General features: G+C 40.1%; 1 protein-coding gene, 1 long non-coding RNA gene and 2 other non-coding genes across 5 annotated transcripts in view; 1 reads left to right on the forward strand and 3 right to left on the reverse strand.

Moving 5' to 3' along the window:
- Positions 1-3283, forward strand: part of MYO5B (myosin VB) — a 382234-nt gene extending 378951 nt beyond the window's left edge. The window contains exon 39 of the mRNA XM_032603558.1: positions 2925-3283. Within this exon, the coding sequence (XP_032459449.1) occupies positions 2925-3077 (153 nt within the window). The 3' untranslated portion in view covers positions 3078-3283. The remainder of the gene's footprint in view (positions 1-2924) is intronic.
- Positions 3085-11934, reverse strand: LOC116739275. Of its 2 annotated transcripts, XR_004345509.1 has the most exons (3): positions 11866-11934; positions 3608-8951; positions 3085-3162 (listed from the first exon to the last, which is right to left on the reverse strand). It is a non-coding gene; the product is annotated as an uncharacterized LOC116739275 (long non-coding RNA). The 2 variants fall into 2 exon arrangements; XR_004345508.1 differs by lacking the exons at positions 3085-3162; positions 11866-11934 and adding an exon at positions 9949-9994 and having other exon boundaries at positions 3968-8951.
- Positions 11935-16636: 4702 nt separating this feature from the next.
- LOC116739413 lies at positions 16637-16718 on the reverse strand. The gene has a single exon (XR_004345584.1).
- A 77-nt stretch (positions 16719-16795) lies between these two features.
- LOC116739420 lies at positions 16796-16936 on the reverse strand. The gene has a single exon (XR_004345590.1).
- Between the last annotated feature and the right edge of the window lie 71 nt (positions 16937-17007).

Genomic DNA, 17007 nt, shown 5'->3' on the forward strand with positions numbered 1-17007 from the left:
AATGTCCTCCTTTGTCTTTTGTAAACTTTTTTTATTTAAAGTATATTTTGTATGACAGTAATATAGCCATTTCAGCTCTTTTCTGATTATTTGGAATGTCTTTTATCAAACTTTTACTTTCAAACTTTTTGTGTGTCTAAACTGTCTCTTGTAGATAGCATGTAGATGGATCATGTTTTTTCAATCCATTCTGCCAATCTCTGCCTTTTAATTGCCTTTAAATTTACATTTAAAGTATTACTGATAAAGGATTTACTTCTGCCATTTAGCTACTTGTTTCCTGGATGTTTTAATATGTTTTGTGTTTTTCAATTCTTCCATCACTGCCTTTTTGTGTGTTTATTTCTTGTAGCGAGTGTATCATTTTGATTCCCTAGTTTCCTTTTCTGTATATTTTTTAGTTATTTTCTTAGTGGTTACTGTGGTGATCACTATTCACATCTTCAACTTATAACGACCTAGTTTAAATAATACCAACTTAGTTTCAGTAGTACACAAATACTCTGCTGCTATACATCTCCATCCCTCTGCCTTTATATTGTTATTGTCACAGATCACATCTGTTATACATGTGTACCCATTAACAGAGATTTATAATCATTTTCTGCATTTGTATAAATCATACAAGAAAAGGTGCTACAAACCAAAAGTATAATGCTGGCTTTTACATTTACCTATGTTGTTAGCTTTACCAGTGTTCTTTATTTCTTCTTACGGCTTTGAGCTACTGTCTAATGTCCTTTCATTTCAGCCTAAGGACTTTCTTTAGTTACTGGTAACCAGATCCTTCTGCTTTTGTTTATCTGGAAATGACTTAGTTGTCCCTCAGTACCTGTGGGGGATTGGTTCTAGAACCTCCATGGGTACCAAAACGTGTGGATGCTCAAGTCATTTATATAAAATGACATAGTATTTGCATGTAAACTATGCACATCCTCTGTACACTTTAAATCATCTCTAGATTACTTATAGTACCTAATACAATGTAAATGCTATGTAAATAGTTGGCAGCATGTATCAAATCCAAGTTTTACTTTGGGGAACTTCCTGCAATTTTTAAAAAATTTATTTATTTATTTATTATTTTTGCTGTGTTGGGTCTTCGTTTCTGTGCGAGGGCTTTCTCTAGTTGTGGTGAGCAGGGGCCACTCTTCATCGCGGTGTGCGGGCCTCTCACTGTCGCGGCCTCTCGTTGTGGAGCACAAGCTCCAGACGCACAGGCTCAGTAGTTGTGGCTCACGGGCCTAGTTGCTCCACGGCATGTGGGATCTTCCCAGACCAGGGCTTGAACCCGTGTACCCTGCACTGGCAGGCAGATTCTCAACCACTGTGCCACCAGGGAAGCCCTGCAATTTTTAAAAATATTTTTGATCCATGGTTGGTTAAATCTACAAATGCAGAACCCATGGATACAGAGGGCTGACTGTAATTCTTCAACGTTGAAAGATAGTTTTGCCAGATATAGAATTCTTGGTTGACAGAAAGAAGAAATTTCAGGACTTCAAATATATCACCCCTGCCTTCTGGCTTCCATGGTTTCTGATAAGAAAGCCACTTTTACTCTTATTGAGGATACCTTGTTATGTGATAAGTCACTTCTCTCTTGCTGCTCTCAGGATTCTTTCTTTGTCATTGGGGTTTGAAATTTTGACTATAATGTGTCTCAGTGTGAATCTCTTTGAGCTTTTTCTGCTTGGAGTTTGTTGAGCTTCTTGGAGATATATAGAGAGAAAAATGTATCTTTCATCAGATTTGGGAATCCAGCCACTATTTCTTCCAGTAGTTTGCTGTCCCTTTCTTTCTGGGACTCTTATGATGTATATGTTGGTACACTTTATGGTGTCCCACAGGTCCCTCAGGCTCTGTTCACTTTTATTCACCCTTTTTTCTGTCCGCTTCTCAAACTGAAGAATTTCAATTGCTTTATCTTCAGTTTCACTGGTCATTTCTTCTGCCTGCTCAAGTCTGCTGTTAGACCCCTTTAGTGAGCTAAATGAAAATTTTCATTTTAGTTATTATACTTTTCCTATATCTGGCTCCAAATAAAGGGAAAAGGAGATGGGCTCTATCCCTTTAAATCTTGCAATTGATGCTGCTGGAGGGAGCCACTGCATCCCAAGAGAGCCAAAATCAAGGCAGGCATCTGTGCCAGTCCTTCAGGGAACTGCCAGACCAACCAAAGTGCACAACCCCAGATTTTTGAAAGACAAGATCTCACTGCCTACCCTGGCACCAGCCAGCTGCTCCAGGACTGTGGGTTACTATCCCTACAGCTGCAGTGGAGCTGGAGAACGGGGGATGGTAGCTGATGCACACTGATCTCTTAGCAGAGATGAGCAGGCTCTCCCTTCATCAGGCACTCTCCTGGTTGTTGTAAGTGTCCAACCAGGTTACAGGGTTACAAGATAGTTGATGCCAGTTGCTTTTTTCTAGCTCGGTGGTTGCTTCAGTGGAGGGACTGACCCCTAGAGGTGCCTGCTCTGTCATTTTGTGTGATGTCAGTCTCCCCATTCCTTTTTACAGATGAGGAAACTGAGGCAGAGAGAGGTTCAGGAACTCACCCAGGGTGGTGCCAGGATTAGAGCTCAGGTTATCTGCCTCCAGAGCCGATGGCCTTAACCACTTCACCATACTGCCTCGCCATATGATTTGCACCTGAACTATATTTTTCTATTCTCCCTTAGATGGAGAATTTTTAAAGAATGCTAGAATTGGGAGAGGAGTTAAAGTCATGATCTCCAACAAGCCTAAACCAGATCTTCGCTCCTTGCTAAATACCTCAGGGAGAGGGAGACCACATTCTCCTGAAGTCCTACCCAGTTATCGTAACAGGAATATTCCTGTGATTCATTTTTGTGAGTTCACCAAAACTGGCTATTTTTAGGCAGAGGAAATATTTTATGTCATCTTATTCTTCCCCACAGGCACAACTGCAAGAGCGGAATGACCCTCAGCACCTGCTGTTAGACTTCAAGCACATGTTTCCCGTTTTGTTCCCATTTAATCCATCTTCTCTGACCATGGACTCAATCCACATTCCAGCGTGTCTCAACCTGGAGTTCCTCAGTGAAGTCTGAAAATGCATGTGCCAGAGCTCGATTGCCAGTGCGAGCAAGAAGGAAGTATACAGTCCAGTAAAGTGAATTTAAGGATCTGTTAAATCTATAAAAGTAGATCAAATCAGAGGTTGAGAACCTGTGCAGAGTGGACTATACAGAATAAGACACATCTGTTATTTTATTTTGTACCTACTGCTCAGAATAAAAACACTTGAAATATGGAAGATTTTTTTAAAGTATGATTTCGGTCTAAACAAATATACATCATGATCTACAGCCACCAAGCAGTCCCCATGGGCCATATAAAAGATGCCAGTCTATAAAATGGAAACTGCCTAGTTTTGATCTTTGCACATAGCTGGAGAATGCCCAAAGTAAAATGATATTAAACATATGTAAGTCATATAAACTGCCTTCAGAGGACTTTTAACAAATAATGGTACTAATAACCATGACACTGTCATATAGTGAGTGACATTTCCCCCCATCAACAAACCGTAGGTGTGGATGGGTTTATGGGGAGAAGTTTTGAGGACAAATATACAGACCTGGGCCTTCTGAGAAGTTTCCCAAAGATATTTTTTAATGCCTGGTGATGCAGAGACAATGGTGTAATCGACCTCCAGACTAAACAGTTTGATTATTGGTTTCTGAAATAAATAGAATTAGAAGACTCAGTCCCTAACGTACACAAACCCACTTGTGTAGTCATGAATTTACGGAAGAATTACACTAAAAATGCTGCAGTCCCAAACGAAAAATGTGAGCAAACAGAAAGATATTCTTTACGTTTCCGATGCTAATCCATGCACTTCCTGAGTCAACAAAACTTTCTTCACAAAAATCTGTGTAAGCTAAATGTTAGAAAAGAATAACAAGTCTTATTTACAGATTAAAAACCAAACAAGTCAGTATAAAAGCCTTTAATCCCTTATTGCCATGATACCTCCAAAAAGAACATTACATAATGCGCTAGTAATTCCAGATAACTAAAAGAGTAAGGAAAACAAACTTCATCTTGAGGATCAGACTATTTGAGAAGCCTTTTTTAAAAATCAGTTCAGGTATTATTAAATTATTATCCAAAACTTCTGGGCGTTTGTGGGTGTGTGTGTTCTTTTTAAAGGGAGAGAAGCTTATGTCAAATTTCCCTTTTCAGGTTATTTTCAACACTTTTCAAATTTACCACAAAAGACTGTAAATATCTCTGCTTTGAAATAAGGATTTAAAGAACTTTCAATGATAATATTACAATGAATTGTAAAGAATAAAGAATATTCAATGGGTTTATGGGGAGATTTAAAGAATATTCAATGATAATATTACAATGAATTTATTTGTTTGCTACTTTTATAATTTTTTGTCTCTTCTAAAGCAAGCATTCAATTAGAAAATCCTACATGTTGTTTACAGTCTTCTACTATTTTTTTCATATTTCTGGTAGATAACAGTATGCTGCTCCCATGACAGGAACAGATGGTGTTTGCAAATCATAGAAGAGCCTCTATGTTGCATCAAGAAGAAAAAATTTCTCCACAAAGTACAAGTAGAGCCCCCATACCCTGCCACCTTCTCTTAGCCTCTCAGCTTAAAAGGCTCTTGGAAACACAACACACTCCGAGCCCTAAACAATCCTGTGCGCGGAGCTATCCTGGCCCGCCGGGCAGGACGAGGCACAGCCCCCGGGGGAAGACCGCTGCCCAGCACGTCCCAACCCAAGTCGTCGGCATGATCCCCTCGACCTCCACGTTGCACGTCCCGGCTTCTCTTAGGTGTCCACGCAGAGCTGTGCCTTTCCCTCCCTTCCCAGCTAGAGTTACATGATATGACATCCCTGACCACACCCTTCAACAACCCACATGCTGACTAGCTTTGGAAGGCCAGTCTAAACCAGTTGAGTCCGTGGCTGCCTCTTTTTAAAGTTGTTCATTATGTGTAACTTGCTTTTTACTGCACTTTAGTTTCAAACTTGGCTTCATGTAAGGCCTGTTCTTAGTCGTCGAGAACCAAAAATGCCTTGTTAGAGTGCTAAGGAGTGTAAAAAGCAGTGATTCCATAAATGCAACGGCTTCCTGTCCTACGTGCTGTCTTACACCCTCATTCTCTCCATCCCTCTGGGTTACTCCCTCTGCTGTCACTGGTTAATCACTGGGTGCCAAGGACTCACTGAATCAAAGCTTGGCAAGTAGAATAAATGGGGTGGGGGAACCTTGTGAATAGTCCTCTACTTAGCCTAAGAAATGCAGGTTTAGTTCTCCTCTTCCGAAGGTAAAGGTATTTCACTGGAGCTGTACTTGATCTATATATACTTTAAAAACAAGTACGCTTTTATAGACACCAGGAATAAAGGAATACAGTAATCAGTTACTTAATGTTTAGATCTGCCCTTTTTAATGTAACACTTGGCGACTGGAAGAAGCATCTTTAATATGTTAGCATTTTTCTTCTTTGCATTTTTTTTAAAGTCAGTTCAATTCATTTTCCAACTTCATGAAATCAATAATGACTTAATTTAAATAACTTAATTCAACATAAAGTTTTGAATTCTAAACCAAATATCTGTCTTTATATTTTAATAAATTTAGTTAACACTTTTCTCACTATGTGCCTTTAGCAGTTACTAAGGTAACTGACAGCACTTCTCTGAAATAAGTGTTTCTGTGGGAAGAATTTTCATGTTCAACATAACGTCCTGGTGGTGTTTTGATCTGTCTTTTGAAACATGAGAAGCATTTTAAAGATTACTTAAGAATCAAATATTTAGATTAAACAATTTGTATTTTAAGTATTATATGGGACCTATCTGTCTACCTAGAGTAATGTGTGTTCGTTGCTGAGGCTGACAGCATATCACCTACATGCATATCACCTACATTCTCCCCGTGCCATCACAGCTGCAGTTAGACTTGTGGTACCCAGCAAGCAGATCAGACCCAAAGGAAAATAGGCTTTTCCCCCCTTTTTATGAAGCATATCAATACGACCTTCTTCCCTTTCCTGTACTAAATTTTAAAGCTTTTGTGAAAACAAAACAGACAAAACGAGGAACTTGGAAAACTTAAAAAATTTAACACTGCTACCATCAGTTCATCAAATATTTACTTAGCGCTTCACTTAATGCATTAAGATTATAGTAACAAATACATTAGAATCCATTTCTTTTACATACAGTAAATTTGTTTTCATTCATTCTAAGGCACCAAGGGCATCCTAATTGAAGCACTTGTATAATGCCAAGTGACTAAACAGTTACTAAAATATGACAGCATGGGGCAGGACACTGTAGATTTTCCTCATAGTATATTTCTCTGCAGTTTCTCAAATTATTTGCTGCATGACCCAAATAGCCATAATTCACTTTTTGTACACATCGGTACCATAGAGAATTTGGGAGTGTAGAAAATTAGAGGTTGACGCCAATGCCATAGGACTTTTTCTTATTATAAAGGTCATTAGATACTCAAGATTGTTTTTCCTAAAAAAATTTCTAATTTTAATAAAGGGGGTCAATCAAAAATGAATTTAAACTACTTTCTAAAGTGATACAGTATCAGAATAATCCAGATTTGACTATAACATTTTGCTCCCAACTGATGTTTGGATGAAGGGCTTCTTCACTGAAGGGGATCCCATCATATTCATGGGTGAATCTAACAATGGAGAAGAAATACTACTAATAAAAATATTTTTCCACTTTGACCAAATCTGTAAACTACACCTTTGTTTATAAAAATTGCTTGTATTAGTTACTGTAATATTCAGCTGTGAATAAAAATTTGTGGAAATAAATACTTTTGAAAAAAGTGGTGTGACAAATCTAAATGAAATTTAAAACTCTGTAACTACACATTGGCTGAAAAGTTCATTTTTAATGCTTAAGAAACTATTCAGGGGCCTATATTCAAAGATGCTTCATGATCATTTAAACCAGGGTTTGGCAAACTACAGCCTGCAAATTGGGGTAGAGAGAGACTTTCCCTATAAAATAAGACTTACTGAGCTACACAATTCAAACAAGGCAGTTTTGGTGTAGTGGATCAATGGAATAGGACAGAGAGCCCAGAGATAGACTCATATGTATAACTCTGTAAATGGTAGAGGTGGCATTACAAATCATTGGGAAGATATTTACAAGATCTGTATGGAGGATCTTATAAGTGAAAAACATTAACATTTAAAAATTGGAGAAATATATTTCACAGATAAGAAGACTCCATACCACAAAAATGTCAATTGTCCCCAAGTTGGTCTGCAGATTAAAATCCATCTCAGTACAGTTTTTTGGGGTGAAAATTGACAAGCTAATTCTAAAATTTATATGGAAGAGCAGAGGCCCAAGGATAAGGAAGAGGCTCCTCGAGACAAAGCGGGAAAGCTTTCCCTAATACGTACCAGGACTTACTATAAAACTTCAGTAATTCAGATGAGAGAAACTGGCACAGAGATAGAAAATTTGACCATTGGAGCAGAACAGAGAGCCTAGAAGCTGAACATTTGTATGGAAACGTTGGTAGACTGTTTATTACCTAGAGGAGCACACACAAAAATCACCTGGAAATCTTTTTAAGAATTCACATAACCAACCTCACCCAAATGTACAGGGTAAGACATCTCCAGGGAAGGTGCCCTTAAACACCCATCATTAGGGAACCCTACTGAAATATTTCATGATACAGAAATGTGTTCACAACATACTGATCAGCTGAAAAGTTACCTCTGGAACCCAACTTCCAACTTAAGGATGGACAAAACTCTGGGTGGCTGGTGGAAGAATAACCTCTCTTCAGGAAAGCCTCCACCTCATTCCCAGAGAGGTGAGCGCCTATCTTCAGGACCTCAACAGGAAAACTGTGTGCCAAGAGCCAAATTTCAGACAGCATACACTTATGTAGTAACAGTAGCGAAAGAACAAAGCAGCCGACATCTGGGTCCTGGTCTGACACTTAGAGGTAGGTCTGGGTGGTGGCAGAAGCTGGCCTGGTGCTCCCAGCTAGGCCCCGGTGATCTCCTTCTGCACACAATCTTACAAAACCACATCAGACAAGCTCACTCTGACTAATGAAGGGAGACAACACAAGACTGCGTCACAGTTTTGTCTAAACACAGACACAAGATCTCTGTGCAAACCACACGATACCAAACACCCCTCTCCTGGCTAATGGGTGACTGCAGCTTCTTCACCAGTTGCAGCTTTAGTCTAGCTCTAATCTTCCCTCCTTCTAGATAGGATCATGCTGAAATAGCTAATCAAAGACTTGACCCTACTTCTGAATAGCACCCAATCCAGAGTGAACCTCTGCATCTCTGGACTCCCCAAATCACCTAACCAAAGCCCAACGTCCAACACCCTCTCACTGAGCTGCCCCTCACTTCCCTAAGGTGTGCCCGTGATGTGCAGACTTCCTGTTGCAGCAGCGTTAAACCCAGCCTGTTCACAGACAGGTGTGTGCCAGGAGGCGTTTGGCTTAAGGGCATCAACACAGTGTTGTCCCCTTCCACCAAAATTAGCATTTTGCAGGGTAAACTTAGAACCAAGGAGGTACTGTTACTGAACCAAACTTGGGTCCGCTCGCCTGCACACAGTAAAGCCAATCTACCAACACGGGGCCGTGGAGAAGGAAAGTGCAGTGTACTGCAGGGCTAAGCGAGGTGTATGGGTGGCTAATGCTCAAATAACCTGAACTCCAGATGGATTTCAGGGAAAGGCTTTGAAAGACAGGGTGAGGCAGAGGGTCTCAGGGTACCTGATCCGCTCCTAGACATTCTTCTGACTGGCTGGCGGTGAGGTAGTCAGGAGTCAACATCACCAACCTTCTGCTTCCAGCTGGTCTGGGGTCTATGCTTGTGGGCAGCACGAAGTTAACTTCTCCCACCTGGTGGCAGTTTCAGTATCTGCAAAACAGCTCAAAGGACTTGGCTCAGAATATTATCTATAGCCCTTGAGGAGGAACTAAAGGTCCTTGACTTTGTTTAATGGCTAAACTGTTACTATTTTTGTCTTGACTGTTTTCTTTTGTTTCTGCATTTTCTCATTCTCCAATTAAGTTTGCTCTTTGGAACTCAGGGAAGGCCTAGGGGGTTAAAGTTTTTCTACCAACAAGAGGCAGGTGGAGGATGTGGGGGTGGGGGTAGGGGGCGGGCCTGTCCAGGGAAGGACCAATAGGGGCCTGCGTGGTTACACCTCAGGTTATACAGGTTATGGCAGGTACCTTGGAGATACTGCCAGTTTGGTTGCAGACCACCGCAATAAAGTGAATATCACAATAAAGTGAGTAACATGAATTTGTTGGTTTCCCAGTGCATATAAAAGTTATGTTTCCACTATACTGAAGTATGCAATAGCATTATGTCTAAAAAATGTACATATCTTAATCTAAAAATACTTTATTGCTCAAAAATGCTAACCATCATCTGAACCTTCAAGTCTTAATCCTTTTGCTGGTGGAGGGTCTTGCCTCGATGTTGATGGCTACTGACTGATCAGCGTGGTAGTTGCTGAACGTTGGGTGGCTGCAGCAATTCTGATTGACATCTATACACTAATATGTATAAAATAGAGAACTAATAAGAATGTGCTGTATAAAAATAAATAAATAAATAAAATTAAAGAAAAAAAAAAGTCAGCAATGAAGTTGCCACATCTATTGACTCTTCCTTTCATGAACGATTTCTCGTAGCATGCAATGATGTTTGATAGCATTTTACCCACAGTAGGACATCTTTCAAAATTAGAGTTAATCTTCTCAAATCACTATGTATGGCAGCTATAGCCTTACAAAATGTATATCTTAAACAATAAGACTTGAAAGTCAAAATGACTCCCTGATCCATGGGCTGCACAATGGATGTTATGTTAGCAGGCATGAAAACAACATAAACCTCATTGTACCTCTCCACCAGAGCTCTTGGGTGACCAGGTGCTTTGTCAATGAGCAGTCATATTTTGAAAGCAATCTTTTCTTCTGAGCAGGAGATCTCAACAATGGGCTTAAAATATTCAGAAAACCATGTGGTAAACAGATGTGCTGTAATCCAGGCTTGTTGTTCCATTTACAGAGCACAGGCAAAGTAGATTTAGCATAATTCTTAAGGATCCTAAGATTTTCAGAAAGGTAAGTGAGGGTTGACTTCAACTTCAAGTCACCAGCTCCATTAGCCCCTAACAAGATAGTCAGCCTGTCCTTCGAAGCTTTGAAGTCAGGCATTGACTTCTCCTCTCTGGCTATGAAAGTCCTAGATGGCATCCTCTTCCAATAGACAGCTGTTTTGTCTGCACTGAAAATTTGTTTTTTAGTCTAACCACCCTCATTAATTATCTTAGCTAGATTCTGGATAACTTGCTGCAGCTACTACATCAGTACTTGCTGCTTCACCTGGCACTTTGATGTTACAGAGACAGCTTCTTTCCTTAAACCTCATGGACCAACCTCTGCTAGCTTCAAACTTTTCTTCTGCTGCTTCCTCACCTCTCTCAGCCTTCCCAGAACTGAAGAGAGTTAGGGCCTTGCTCTGGACCAGGGTTTGGCTTAAGGGAATGTTGTGACGGGCTTGATCTTCTATCCAGACCATGAAAACTTCTGTATCAGCGATAGGCTGTTTTGCTTTCTTATTATTGTGTGTTCACTGGAGTACCACTTTCAATTTCCTTCAAGAACTTTTCCTTCTCATTCACAACTTCACTAAATGTTTGCAAAAGGCCTAGCTTTCAGCCTATCTAGGCTTTCCACATGCTTTCCTCACTAAGTTTCATCATTTCTAGCTTTTGATATAATGTGAGAGATGTGTGACTCTTCCTTTCACTTGAGCACTTAAAAGGCCACTGCAGGGTTATGAGTTGGCCTAATTTCAATACTGTTGTGTCTCAGGGAATAGGGAGACCTGAAGACAGGGAAAGGACAGGGAAACAGCCAGCCAGTGGAGCAGTCAGAACACACACAACATAATCGATTAAGTTTCCCATCTTATATGGGTGCGGTTTGTGGCACCCCAAAACAATTACAGTAGTACCAGCAAAGATCACTGATCACAGATCACCATAACAAATATAATAATTGTGAAAAAATTTGAAATATTGTAAGAATTGCCAAAATGTGACGCAGAGACACAAAGTGAGCAAATGCTGTTGGAAAACTAGCACCAGTAGACTTGCTCCAAGCAGGGCTGCCACATACTCAATGAAAAACAAACCAAAACAAAATGCAATAAAGTGAAGCAGAATAAAATGAGGTATGCCTGTATTACTAAATGAAATTCTAAGGCTTGGTAAGGATATAGACACTGCAAATAACCTTCAAACAGGGAGAGGAACAAAGACAAATACACTGGACCCTTGAATGGGGGGTAGGAGAGCCCACCCTCCATACAGTCAAGAGTCTCTATATAATTTGTAGACAGCCCTCCATATGGGAGGTTCCAACCAACCTCTGCTCACGCAGTACAGTAGTATTTACTACTGAAAAAATTCTGCGTATGAATGAACCCGTGCAGCTCAAACTCATGCTGTTCAAGGGTCAACTGTATATATCCTTCACTTGACAACATCTTAAGCTATTTGGAACACACCTAGACCTGGGGTAAAATAAGTTCGGTAAATCAGTGTCTGTATTATTTTCCGTCTACATTTCATTTCTGATGTTCTTGTTTGGCAACTCGAACTTTCTGTAGAGTAGGTATTTGTTATAAGGACAAAACTACATCCAAGGTAATAACTTCTTAATTAACAAAATTTGAAGTTATCACCAAAGCAGTTAGATTAACAATGAGCACATACATAACTTGCCCAACTACTCAAGATTAGCAAACTCACCTGTCTCATTTATTCAAAGTCAAGGCCCTCTGTATCCTTGGGCTCTGTGTCCATGGATGCAATCAACTGCAAATCAAAAATATTTGAAAAAAATTTTTTTCCAGAAAGTTCCAAAAGCAAAACTTGAATTTTCCACGCACCAGCAACTATTTACATAGAATTTACATTGTATAAGGTACTATAACTAATCCAGAGATTGCTTAAAGGAGAATGTGTGTAGGTTATATCCAAATACCATGTCATTTTAGATAAGGGACTTGATTTTGGTATCCTCCTGTAACCATTCCCTAAGATACAGAGGGAAAACTCTACACATTTGTTAACATTGTCCTAGCCCCTACCAACTCCACCAATTTTCCCAGTTTCTGTTACTGAAACTTCTAAAGCCATTGCTGCATAAGCTACCATTAATTTTGAGTATTATAGGAAGTTTAAGCACAGGAAAATTATCCACAAAATGTAGAAGATAGGGTTGAGGCTGGTTATTTCTGAAATCCTAATGAAATCTTAACATTAGAATTTACAGATTTATAATAGATTCATTGATTTCCAGTCTTAACGCTGATCTACTCCTCTTTTTTTTTTTCAAAATAAATAATTACAGAAAGAAATGATAACAGGGCATTTCTAAAAATACTGAGAGCTAAATGTCTTAGAACATTTACATCTCACGAGGGCCCATGTCTAGATTTTAAGAATTATAAAATAACTAATTTTGATATAGATATTTAGTGTTATACAATATATACTTGGTTATATAGGGTTAAACATGAAAAGAACTAATTATAATTTATTTCCGGTAATTTTGCATCTTTATTGAAAGATACTTGTCCTCCCAATTTCTATTTTGAAAAGTTAAATAACTACTGAAGAGTTGTCAAAATAGAGCAATGAACAACCGTATTTAGGTTCCCTAATTGGTAATACTTTGCCGCATCTGCTATCTCTCTTTCTCTGCCAGTGTATTTGTATGCATTTTTTGAGTTATTTGGTAATTAGTTGCAGCATCATGACTCTTCACCTCTAAATATTTCAGTGTGTACCTCCTAAGAACAAAGGACAATCTCTGCCATATCTGCAATATAATTAACATAATCAGGAAAAGTAATGTCAATGCTACCGTCTCATGCAATTTATAGAAAGTTCCCCCAACTGTCCCAATTCTGATCTTTAGAGTTGTTTTTTTTAAATCCAGTTTCCAATTAAAGATCCTATGTTACATTCAAATGTCACATATCTCCTCTAATCTAATACTATTCCTGGCCTGTTTTGTTTTTCACAACATTGACATTTTTTTAAGAGTTCAGGTCAGTTATTTTGCAGAATGTCCCTCAATCTGGATTTGTCTGATTGTTTCCTTATGATTAGATTCAAGTCAGACTTTTTTTGGAGAAATCCTACATAAGTGAGGTTGTGTCCTCAGTGTATCCAGAGGGTGCATGATGTCAGTTTGTCCCATTACTGGTAATGTTAAGCTTGGTCACTTGGTCATGGTAATACAAGATTTCTCTAGTGTATGGATAACTTTTCCTCTTCATGATACTTTGAGATTATGTAAATACCTTTACATAGATTTACATGTTTTTAATATATGTAAAACTTTTACCCAATGGTTTTCAAAATCCATCCATTTTCATGACATTTTTAATTACAAAAAACTTAGGAAATTTGGAAAGACTTGCTGCTGGTGATCTGTAAGGTATTGAGTGGGAAACCGTGATACTTAGAGTGATGGTATCTTAACTTTTCTTAATAAATATATGGGGGGCAAATTGAATAGAACCTGACTTTTTCTCTTATTGAAGAACGCTAATACCCTTATCAATAGTTCTACAGACCAGATGCAATTACTCTGCATTTGGACTATTAGAAAGTTTTAATGGAAAAACCCATAACTTTTAAAGATCTGTTTATTTCCTCCGCCACTGTATCTCACAGATAATTCACTGCAGATGATTTCTGATTTTTATTTTCTTCATTGCAAAACACACATTTGACTGGCTTAAGTTTACTGAGTGTCAGCTTGAGATAAAATGTGTTGGTTTTGGCTCACCTAATGAATTCCATTTTGGTTTCAATTTTATTATGTTACTAGCTTTCAAACATAAATCAAGTTCTAATGCTCTAATGGTACCAGCTCTGTACCATCCTTGGAAGAATTAAGAAAATAATCATTCAAATCATTTTCTGTAGGAGCCGTGGTTGAGAAAGGCTGAGCATCTAGTAGTGACACGTTGCCTCACTTCTCCACCTACCTGAAACCACACTTAACCTCATACCCCTAGATCCTTCCCCTGCCAAAAAAGCAAATAAATCTTCTAATCCAAGCCACCATATGCAAGTATGTTACTTTTACCAAGGTTTCAACTACTTTATTTCTTCCACCGAGGAAGATTAACTTAACATTCACCTCCTTTCCTGTTTTCTATAACATATACCTTAGTTAATGATACCTGTCTCTTTTTCTACCTCCGCTTCTACGTTCCACATGCCATAAGCCCTGGACAAACAACATGGGCCTTGGGCTTCTGAGAATCAAGAGTTCAAACCTATAACTCAGCAAATCTAGATTTGAGGCCTTGGCAAATACTTTGGTCGCTCTGGGTCTAAGCTTCCTCATTTATAAAATGAGAAAGAAAAAACTCTTACCTATTTCATGGGGTTGCAGAATGTTCCTTAATTTGGGCTTGTCTGTTATATGAATTGTATGTTATTCCGTTTTATATAACAATTATCATATTGCCTGAGTATATGAATTATAAACAGCATACGTAAGTGCCTGGTGCATGGTGGGCACACAGTGCTCATAGATGGTAGCTTTTATCTTTCTATGCTCTTTGCTCATCATCCAGAATATGAAGGTGAAAAAAAATCATCAGGTATGTGGGAAGCTTTGATTTATTCAAAGTCCAAATTCCACTGACTATATACACTTCTTGTGAAAAAGGAGCATACATATTTTTTAAAGTCAATAGCCTCAGAATTCATGTATTGAATTGACGACTGTCAATTTCCTGGATTTGCTCAAATCAAAGCAACAGAAGAAAGAAAAGGAATAAACCAGAGGGTCAAATCACAATAGATGGTGAGTAAAAGGGAACAGTGGATAACTGGGAGAACAAATGGGAAATGAAGGAATTTTCTGTAATGATGGACATGTTCTAAATTATATTTTGAAAGCTGAGAGTAGTCTGGGTTAAAAGAGTATATGCACTTGTGAAACTCATCCAATTTAAGATTTGTACATTTGACCCCATGGAGATTTTGCCTTAAAAGAATTGTAAACAAATACTTACCTCCTAACATGAGTCATAGTATTTCTGGGTGAAGTGTACTAAGATCTGCATTTAAAAATAAAATAAAAAAAAAAAAAGATGGTTTGATGGAAGAACAGATGGAGGGACATGATACAGCAAATATGGCAAAATGTTAACAACTGTAGAATACAGGTGGTGAATATATGGGTGTTCACTGTAGAAGTCTTTCCACTTTCCTGTATGTTCAAAAGTTTTCATAATAAAAACTTTGGACTATAAAACAAACAAATAGGGACTTCCCTGGTGATGCAGTGGTTAAGAATCCGCCTGCCAATGCAGAGGACATGGGTTCGAGCCCTGGTCCAGGAAGATCCCACATGCTGCGAAGCAACTAAGCCCATGCACCACAACTACTGAGCCTGTGCTCTAGAGCCCGCAAGCCACAACTACTGAGCCCGCGAACCACAACTACTGAGCCCGCACGCCACAACTACTGAAGCCCACGCTCCTAGAGCCCATGCTCCGCAACAAGAGAAGCCACCACAGTGAGAAGCCCGCGCACCGCAACGAAGCGTAGCCCCTGCTCGCCGCAGCTAGAGAAAGCCTGTGCGCAGCAACGAAGACCCAACGCAGACAAAAATAGATTAATAAAATTAAACAAACAAACACAATGTGAGAGGGCCACAAAGGCATTTGAAAAGCAGGATTCTAGGGCAAGCATTGCCTGACAGCTCACAGAACACCTCAGTGCCTCCTACCACCCCTTCCCAACTGTGTGGTCCCAGCACAGGTTGGAAAAGAATTTCCAGACACAAGGCAGAATGTGAGGAAGATAGAGTTTATTAAAGAGAAGGGTCGCTGCAAGAACAGCTGGCCGACTTCCTGGAAGCCAGGGAAAGCCGACCCTGAGCGTGGGTTCCTTCTCTGGTTTGTTTGTTTGTTTGTTTTAACATCTTCATTGGAGTATAACTGCTTTGCAATGGTGTGTTAGTTTCTGCTTTATAACAAAGTGAATCAGTTATACATATACATATATCCCCATATCCCCTCCCTCTTGCGTCTCCGTCCCTCCCACCCTCCCTATCCCACCCCTCTAGGTGGTCACAAAGCAGCGAGCTGATCCGAGCCAACATCCCACTACTGGGCATATACCCTGCTTGTCTGTTTTTATAGCCAGAGAACAAAGGGACTGCTGAGTCACCCGCTGATTGGGTAGGATCTGCATGTTTCCAGTGAGATGAATACCTTTCTGTATATGGTATGGAAAAGGAGCAAGGCATGCTGCTTGGGAAAGCTCAGAGATGTTGCAATGGTTGCTGCATGACAGAGTCATTAAGGGTCTGGTAACTCTCTGTTCCGGCGATGTTGGCCCTTTTAGTTTATCTTGTTCATTGTCCTTGGAGCACACCACACCGACCACGCGAATCAAGCCCGAGGCAGCCTGGCCAGCCTCCAGAGCCCTGGCGCTGGGGATCTATCTGCCCCTTCTCTGCCCGGGTCGCTTCCTGCTCGCCCGGTCTCAGTCCGTTCTCAGCACACACTCATCACCTGGTTCCCGGAACTCAGATTGCGCAGTGGTCACGTCATCATCGACCAGGGCTCACAGTTACAGCGGCAAAGGCATCCCTAACCTCCCTCATCCGTAGCCTAACCGGCTCACCCTAATCTCCCAGCCCCCGGTTCCCTGGCCCCATTTCGCCTGACAAGTTTTCATAATCCTCTCAGGCTCCGCCAGCGGCGCCGCCAGCCATGGGGCCCGATCATATAAGGAAAATACAGCGGCTTCATCCGGAGCTGCATGGTGGACCCGGGGGCGCCCCTGCCCTACGCCACTCGCTACACTCCACGCCTGCCAACCTCCCCGGGCCTGTCCCCCTCGCCTGCC

This window comes from Phocoena sinus, chromosome 14, assembly GCF_008692025.1.
Source record: "Phocoena sinus isolate mPhoSin1 chromosome 14, mPhoSin1.pri, whole genome shotgun sequence".
NCBI lineage: Eukaryota > Metazoa > Chordata > Mammalia > Artiodactyla > Phocoenidae > Phocoena > Phocoena sinus.